The sequence below is a fragment of the Austrofundulus limnaeus genome, unplaced genomic scaffold (assembly GCF_001266775.1).
Source record: "Austrofundulus limnaeus strain Quisiro unplaced genomic scaffold, Austrofundulus_limnaeus-1.0 Scaffold1232, whole genome shotgun sequence".
NCBI lineage: Eukaryota > Metazoa > Chordata > Actinopteri > Cyprinodontiformes > Rivulidae > Austrofundulus > Austrofundulus limnaeus.
Genome location: NW_013953634.1, coordinates 11,760 through 20,611, shown reverse-complemented (window position 1 = coordinate 20,611; position 8,852 = coordinate 11,760). Strand labels below are relative to the sequence as shown.

Genomic DNA, 8,852 nt, shown 5'->3' with positions numbered 1-8,852 from the left:
GTTTAAAAATGATAAAAACTAACCAGCCTACAGTCTCTTTTACAGTTAAAATAAATGTTTATTAAATAAAGTTTAATGTTTCAACTAATCATGGATCCCTTTAAAGCTGAGTCAGATTTAAGTTTCTGTCTTACAAACTGTTTTACTACAGCTGGGCCAGATTAAAACCACAAGGACCTGATCAGGTCTGCAGGCCTTCACTTGGACACATTTCAGCAGAAGCTGGTTTGTTTTGTTCTAACCTACACACAGCATCAACACAGAGGACGATCAGAACCTTTCATAAAGTCTTCAGACCCACCAGAATCTCCTTCACWGCCTCAGCGGCGGCGCTCTCCGTCTTCAGGCCCTCGGCGGCGTCCTCCACCTTCTCCTGGATCTCGGGCAGCAGAGCCTCCAGCTCCTGCAGCTCCTTCCTCTCATGGGGCAGAGCGTCCGGACCCTCGGCGCCGTCCAGCAGCGCCTGCAGGTTCTCTGGAGGACAGAGCGGACCGTTAGACGGCAGCGCGGGACAACAGAGAAGGTCTGGATGTGGGCAGGTCTCACTCAGGCGGCTCCTGATGARGCGGGCGGAGCTGGTCAGAGCCTCCACGGCCCGGTGGTACTGCAGGTCCAGGCTGAAGGCCAGGCCCAGCTGGTAGTGGGTCTCAGCCAGCAGGCGGCTGTCCGGCTCCAGGTGCTGCAGCTGCAGCCTCAGACATTCCTCCAAGTCCTCCACGGCCTGGCTGTAGTTCCCTGGAGACACATCCAGATCTTAAAGTGGTCCACAGAAACCTGGAGTCCTGCTCCGCCTCAGCTGGTACCTGACTCAGCAGAAACTTCACCCAGCTTCAGGTGGGCCTGAGCCGCCATCAGCTGCTCCTCCTTGGTGTGTCTCCTGGTGGACGGGGACATGAGARGTTAGTTTGTTGGTCCTGCGTCCACAGTCCTGTCTTCAGTCTCACCTTTTGTAGATGACTTTAGCTACTTCTAACATCTCCCAGGCCAGCTGCAGGTTCCCCACCTCGTCCTCGTCCTCACTGTCCTGTCAGGACGAAGGACCAGAAACTGTTTTTAATCTGTCCTGTCCAACGCTCTGTGGACATTTAATGTCTCCGCTGTTCCCAGGTGTCCACACAGAGACGTCCTCCTCTGTACTCTGTCCTCACTACAACTAGCTCCATGTCCTCTATCTAGGGATGGGTACAGAATTCGATACTTTTTTAAGTACAGACCGAATTCTGTTGGTACTACCCAGTATCTATAACATCAAACGGTACCATGTTTCAGTACCTAAACGCATCATTGTGACCAAATTGGTGTAAMGCTACGTTCACACCGAACGTGTTTTGAGCGGCCAAAAAAGCGCAAAACGTCTCTCGTTGGACGCACTATTTTCAGACCGAAGAACGCACTAGTGTTCAGACCAGAACAAGCGGCAGCAGCYGGGTGTGGGAGGAGCCTGTCCTCGGCGGGTGAATAAAGATAAAATGAAAGAAAATGGCTTTGATTTATTTACTAAAAAGCAAGCGAACGTTGCGCACAGCAGATAATAACTCACCAGATGATTTAGAGGCGATTTGTTTGGTTAGTTTCGTCACTTCAGAAGCTGCCAGCTGATGAACTTTTTTTTTTTTGGTCCAAAGCAGCTGATCCACATCGGTGCTGATCTATCCTGCCAGAAAATCCAACTGCACACGCTCGATTTCAGGTAAAAATCTCCAGTCCGTCTGTTTCAGTTTTCAGTGGGAGACGCGTCGAGCGGCGAAAAGTTCAGATATTTGAACTCTGGCGGCAGCGGCTTCCGCAGCACCGCATGCGTGGAAAACGCTCTGCACTCCTTCCACGCCGCCCAAAACGTACGTGACGCTACGCACGACCCCTAGAGGCGCGTCCACCATAGACTTTGCATGTAAATCGGCCACTACTGCCGCTCAAAACGCGTTCGGTGTGAACGTAGCATAAGCGTGGTGGGTTTTCCATGCTTGTCCTGAACGCAGCATCGCACAAGAGCGTAATGACGTCAGCAGCTGCTGGTTCAGTAAACAGAGCTCAGTCTGAACGTAGCTTGAAAGCGAGCCTCACCGAACTCACCGAACAGACCACCTCTGAATTATCTGGTGGATTAATTATCTTGTGAACYRGACGTTSGCTTGCTCAAAGTAAATAAAGTACCGCCACTTTCTTTATTTCATCCACCATTAAACAGAGACCGACAGAGGAAAACAGAGGAGCTTCCTGACAGTCWGAACACYTCTGACCTGAAGGAGCACAAGCAGCCAGCTTGAAGTGTTGGACGTGTTTTGGATGCTCAAAACGTAGCTTGAATACCTTTTATTTATTTTAACTAAATCCTCTTATTTGATTTAAAACCTATTTGCCTTCCATGGACCTCCATCACACAATTTTCTTGCGGGTAAATGACATCAATAGAAATACGTGGAGCTGGATTTTAATGTTTGTGCTCTGTGATGAGGAAGCTCAGCTTGGAGACACAGTCCAGAGGAGGTAGCCTGGCCCTTGCCTTCCTACGCAGCTCCGCTCAATTCTAGTTTCCCTTCTCTGCTCCGTCTGGGACTTCTCCCATTGACAAGGATTTTGCTGGCAGATTTTTAGCCGGGCCAATCAGAGAAGAGAATGTCAATTTTCTGCGCAGTGTCTGCTTGTAGTTTATTTTACCTGGACCAATCAGAGAACAGAAGGAGGAGTTTTGAATGACGTCGATGTTCTGCGCAGTGTCTGTTAGTTATTTTAGCATACGGCAGTGGAGGAAGTGAATGAAGCCAGTCTGTGTTGATAAGGCTTCATAATTAAAATAAATTTGTCTGACAAAGCAGCAGCTCTCATTTACAGTCGTCTCGTTCGGTTCGGWATATTTCTCCTCTCAGTAGGGTTGTTTACAGCACACGTGATTTCTGGTTAGCTTCTTAGCTTAGCCTCCTTCACAACGACACACACACACACTTCAGCAGAGGCCACGCCTCCTGCAAGAAACACTTCTCTGTGCAGCAAGTCCAGACCRTRGTACGAAYCAAAGTGAAGGACAGGGTCTGGTTTTTACCAGACTAGGCTGCCTCAGGACACTACAGGATTTCTCAAACATGCATGATTGAGTCAAAGCAAAACTCTGGGCATGTTTTTGATGAGGATAACATAACATGATAAAAAAACTCAAAAAAGTTGATTTTACATGATATTGCCCCTTTAAGAGTTTGCCAAGATATGAGACATTTCTGTCTGTCCTTAATTATCCTCCCGCTCTGTAAATGTTGTATACTTTGCCAGTGGTATGTGGGTGACTGCAATAGCCTATATGCCAGGGACATCCGGTCCAGCACTTAATGCCACTCCCAACACTTCCGGTTCACGGTCAACACTGTGTTAGCGAAAGATTTTTTCACCCGACAACGACGCTTAATGATCTCCACAGTACAGAATTAGCATATTACARGTACCAACATTAACACAGGAGACGTACAGGTCCAGCCAAGTGGAAAAAAAAATCACTCCAAAGTGGATTAAAGCCATAAAAACAAAGGAAAGACGTTTGTGTTTCCAGAATTTAGCCTTTTTCACTATTCCTTAGCTGCTTGTTCAGTGAATGTTTCACGTAGAGCTGTGACACTTATATTGTTAGAAAGAGCAGAGTCTGGGCTTTAAATTGATGGGCTACTTGTTTGGTTTGGATCGTTTTCCCCGATGTTGTGAACTGAAAACTTAATGATTATCAGGCGGAGGTTCTGCTGCTCTCAGTGCTCGGGGCGGGTGGGGGGAGGCGCTCGTCACTCGGCTTTAGTCTACGCTGTAATATACACTCTAACAAGGTTTTACTTTTGCATAAAACTCATGATAGAGTCACATAAAAACATTTCATATAACACAAATGCGCGCACGCACCTACCTTTACCGGCTGCTGTGTTAGCTTCCTGCTAGCTGTCCTGTGGAGGAGGTCTTTCCTCTCTCTTGGCAGTAAAAGGGGATAAATGTACATTTCCCTTTTCTAACCTCCGTCTTCTCATTTCTGATGCTGACTCTTGAATATCCTCAGGTTAGAAATGCTGATTACAAATGCAAGTATGAGCTTTTAAAGATAAGTTTTCCCTGTAATGCTATGATCCACTGCTGTCACCTCCTCATCAAGAGGAAAAAGGATAAAAACTAACAACTCGATCGTATCTGCTGCTTAGTGGACACAACGGCACACAACACAACTCACGTTTTATACCAGTAGATCACAGATGCTTTAAATTTTGTGACTTTTTTCACGGACTAGTACTAGCAGCTAATTGGCAGTTAGAAGGAAGGGAAGGGAGGAGCGTGGCAAGAATTTTACCGGAAATATGTCATTAATGACCGTGGCATATAGGCTATTATTTCATGAAGCCAGAGGAATTTAAGAATAAATTGCACGGACTTGGCTAGAGGAGGTGGGTAGTGATGTTACAGGTTCTGCAGCTCCACTCATGGTCTGTAAGCAGGGTTTCTCCTACATGTAACTGATTGTGGCGCTCCACCACAGCTAAATAAAAGCCACCACACCTTCAGAATGAAGGTTTTTTTTATCAATGTAAAACAGGGGTTGACACAATCATGTTAGAGACAACCCAGGAAAGTCCTCAGCATTTCCTGGACTTATTTTCTGAGGATTATGTCGTATTTTATACATATTATATTTCTAAAAGCACCTCACAGCATTTCCACCGTAACAGTGTGTTCATGAGCCCAATAAAACCATGACAGATCACCTGACTGGTTTTAAAACAGGGGCTGGAAGGCAGTTTGACCGCAGCTGCTGCACCTGTCCACCTGCAGCGCAGCTCCGACCAGCCCGGGACTTCAGAGTCCACAAGTCAACCCCTTCAGATGGCTACTTGTATAAAATGAGCATCAAAAATCTGTATTAATCACATGCAGGTGGGGCAGTGTCTATTAAAGACGTGTCTACTAGGGGTGCAACAATACAGAAAATTCACGATTCGGTTCGGTTTGATACTTCAGTCTCACGGTTCGATATTTTTTCGATACAAATAACTGAAATTTCCATACCCTTTTTAACTTGTAATGTATTGAAACTATTTATGAACATTTGTTTAACCTCAAAAGTACCGTTTTTAAATTAAATTTAAACTTAAATTTTGCTGAAACAGCAAGTTTCTCAGTGGATCTGCGCTCGAAAATACAGAGTAGTTGAATACAGATCCTCTGATCCTTCAACACAGAGCATCTTCAGAAGACAAGTTGATAAAATTAATTTTATAAATCTGTATTGTTTGATACAAGTGCGTATTGAGCAGTTCGATACGGGTATATGTATTGTTGTACCCCTAGTGTCTACTAGGAATGCTAACAATTAATCTACTTACGATTAATTGTCGAATAATGATTTATTAAATTAAAATTTCTTCCATTCGATTAATTTAAAACATTAGTTTAAACCTTATTATGACCCCCGCACGCGAAGCGCAAGTCATATTGTTATACTGTTTGTTTTTTTTCTTCCAGTGATTTTAGGTCAACTGTAGCACAAAAACGGCTGCACCAATCAACATGAAATTTGGCAGGACTGTAGATGAGTCTGACCTACACTGCGCCAGCCAACAGCTTTACGATACACCCCATTTTTGAGGAGGGGGCTCCATCAAAATAGTGGGTGTCTGGACATGCAAAAATGCATATAACTCAGAAACTATTAAACATAGGAGCTTCAGATTTCTTTTGTTGTTTAGCTCTGATGAGGGGCTATCCATCAGGTCAACCAATGATACACCCACCCCCCCACCAAAAAAAAACAGACCCCCACCCAAACCACTACAATTTTCAGATGCATCTAGTAGCATGACATCTGTTAGGAATAAAGACTTCTGAGTTCTGGTGCATTTGTACGTGCGGGGGTCATATTGCCGCTATGCAGCATCTAGTTTTAGTGTAGTTTTGACTTCATCCAGCAGAGGATGCGGTTACCCTCAGCCTGGCCTTAACTCTACCCTGGCCCTGTTGAGCTGAGCAGAGAGCTGTCTTGATGTGGGCAGGACCACAGATGCGCGAGTCTTCTTTAATTTTATTCGTGACACAACAATAATAATGGACTACACCAAACTGGAAGGAAAAGTACAGGAGGCTGTACCAGACCATCCAGCAGTATGACGCTAAAGACAAGAGAGCAGGATGACAGAGAACGATAAGCTAACTGTGGCTAACATTAGCTTCCTCTTGTTGAAAGAACAACAACAAAATTTACAATCGCTACAAATACTTAACTTGAAGTTAACCTAATCTGTGTGACACAACCCGGCCAGTAAACCAATTTAATAAACAGTAACTGATGTCAGAMCATGCTGTGCAGCCCAGCTAAGATAGAAGCGGAGGGAATATAAACAAACTAACAATCGCCAGTACTCATTTGTATCTCACGTCTTTCAGGGATAATTTTTATTATGTTTCTAGTCTGTTTTTGAGTTAATCTTTATTTTAAAATATTACCCTGTTTAAATTAGTTTTTCATCTTCAGGGTGGATTAAGTGTTTTACTTATTTTATTCTTTCATTCCCCCCCACCCCCAACTAGCAACTTAACAGATTTCTGTTTTATTATATTTTATAAATATGTCCAAGTTTAATAATGCGAGAGAAATCCACATTTCTCTGTTCAGTCAGTGTTTACTCACAGCTGGCACAATGAATTGTTAAAATAATACTGTACTTCTTTAAATTTAGTGTGTAAAAAATTAGCCCTTCATGTTATAGAAAGAGAAATYTCAGCCAGTTTTTAGGAAAATGGCCAATTATCAATTTGTTAATCTATCGATGAAAATCAACTTTAGATTAATCCATTAATCGATAACTTGCATCCCTAGTGTCTATGTTTGACTTTCATTTTTTTCCTAAAATCACAGAGTTCTTTAAGTCAGCTTCAGGTGCTTGTAGTTAAATCATAACATCTTCTAAATTTAACCAGGCGTTTCAGTGCCTTTAAATTACACAATAACTTTACTGGAGAAACTGTCAGTTTGGTTTAAAAAAAAAGTAAAAAATTATTTTTCTGTGCAGAGAACTTCCTGTGCTAAATTTTTTAAAAATTAATATATCAAAGCTCCTCAGTTGAAAACACTAAAATTATAGAAAAGATGTTTAAAAATATTTTTCCTCAGAAAGTCTTCAGTCTTAAGAACACTAAACTGTAACTTTTAATAAGGTCATGTTCACAGTTTACTCCTATTTAAATGAAAATGTTTGACCTGTAAGCAGAAATCTTATGGATTTTGATTTTTGGTCTCTAGTTCAAAGACGAGGAGGAGGAAGTTTTACTCAAGCAGCTCCTGAAACCTGCTGACTGAGAACATTTGTATATAGTAAACTTGTATAKAGAACAATATAGCCTGCTTATTAAATTAAATTTTTATTGCAGACAACCAGGTTTTGCCAACCTGTTGTCCTGTTATCCACCACCACAGTTAAAAAAAATCCAGGGGAAACCCTGTGTAACATTTTAATACATAAATATAAACGTCTGTAAGCTGTGGTGCATTACCTTCACCTCTCTATGTTCTCTTCCACCTGTTCCCACCTGATAACTCCACCAGGACCACCCCGACTCCATGTTTCCTCCTGTCCACTCCGTGATAAACATCTTAAACCCTGTCTGCTACAGGAGTCTGTTGGACATAAAACATGGACCACCCTGCTCCTCATCACCACTGTTAACGTTAAAAAGTACCTTTTCAGCCGTGGCATCCCCTTCAGCCAGCTCTTCTGGATTATCCTCCATTTCTGCATCTCCTCCTTCCTCCTCCTCTTCCTCATTGTCTGAAAAGTCATGAGTCATACAGTCATGGGCTGTGCCAACAGTATTGTGCTAGTATTTGTTGATTTAAAGAAAGCATTCAACACTATTGACCACAGTTTTCATCTTGAAAAGCTACATAAATATGGTCTAAGAGGAGCGGTCTACAGTGGGTATCTAGTTATTTGAAAGATAGGAAACAGTTTGTATAAATAAATGATGTAAGATCTGAACTGTCATATAACGTGTAGTTCCTCAGGGTTCTGTACTTGGACCAAAGTTATTTTGTGAATGATTTAGTAAAGGTGTCAGGGTTGTTTAAATGTGTTCTGTTTGCTGACGACACATTTTTGTGTTTGGGTAAAGAGAGAACAAATGTTGGAAATAACGCAGAAAAWTTTTTGTAAAAATACTAACTTGGTTTCAAACTTAATTATCATTAAATCTGAATAAAACTAATTGTGTGATATTTAATTGAAAACTAATGATGTTCCATTTAGAGTTGATGGTGTTGACTGTAGAGTTTAATGTAGACTCAAGTGAGGTGAAGTTTCTGGGTGTCATTGATGAAAAGATGAAATGGAAACCAAATAATTTTAGAACACAAAAAGCTAAATCTCTTGCAGTACTGTATGACGAGTTAAAATAAAGAGAGCTTTATCATTAAATAACGTAATAATTGTCCCACACTTAGTTTATTGTGTTGTAGTCTGGGGGAAAGTATGTAAAACAATTACAAATCCTATTTTTGTTTTAAAAAAAACACTAGTCACTCATCAAATACATTATTTTATCAACTGAATTATTAAAACTTTGAGCTGGTTGATTATATTATTTTATAGGTTATGTATGGGACTCATATTACCTTTAAAACAAATTAAATTTTGTTAAGAGAGTTTTGTTACAATCTTGAGGGGATGGAGACATTTGTGAACCAGTTGATCTGTTGAAAAATATGAACTAATATGTAAATCCATATGATTGTTGCTCGAGAAGGAGTTGACGTTTTGTTTGTTTGTTTGTAAGTAAACTTTATTTCTATAGCACCTTTCACAGACACAAACATCACAAAGTGCTTCACAGAAAGCAAAAAT

General features: G+C 41.7%; 1 protein-coding gene across 1 annotated transcript in view; it reads right to left on the bottom strand.

Moving 5' to 3' along the window:
- Positions 1–301: 301 nt before the first annotated feature.
- The window catches only part of LOC106534643 (histone-binding protein N1/N2), a gene marked incomplete at its 3' end in the record, with an annotated part of 19,987 nt that continues 11,436 nt past the window's right edge, over positions 302–8,852 (bottom strand). Inside the window, 5 exon segments of the mRNA XM_014031343.1 lie at positions 302–474; positions 547–735; positions 804–877; positions 945–1,024; positions 7,693–7,781. Coding sequence (XP_013886797.1) covers positions 302–474; positions 547–735; positions 804–877; positions 945–1,024; positions 7,693–7,781 — 605 coding nt within the window.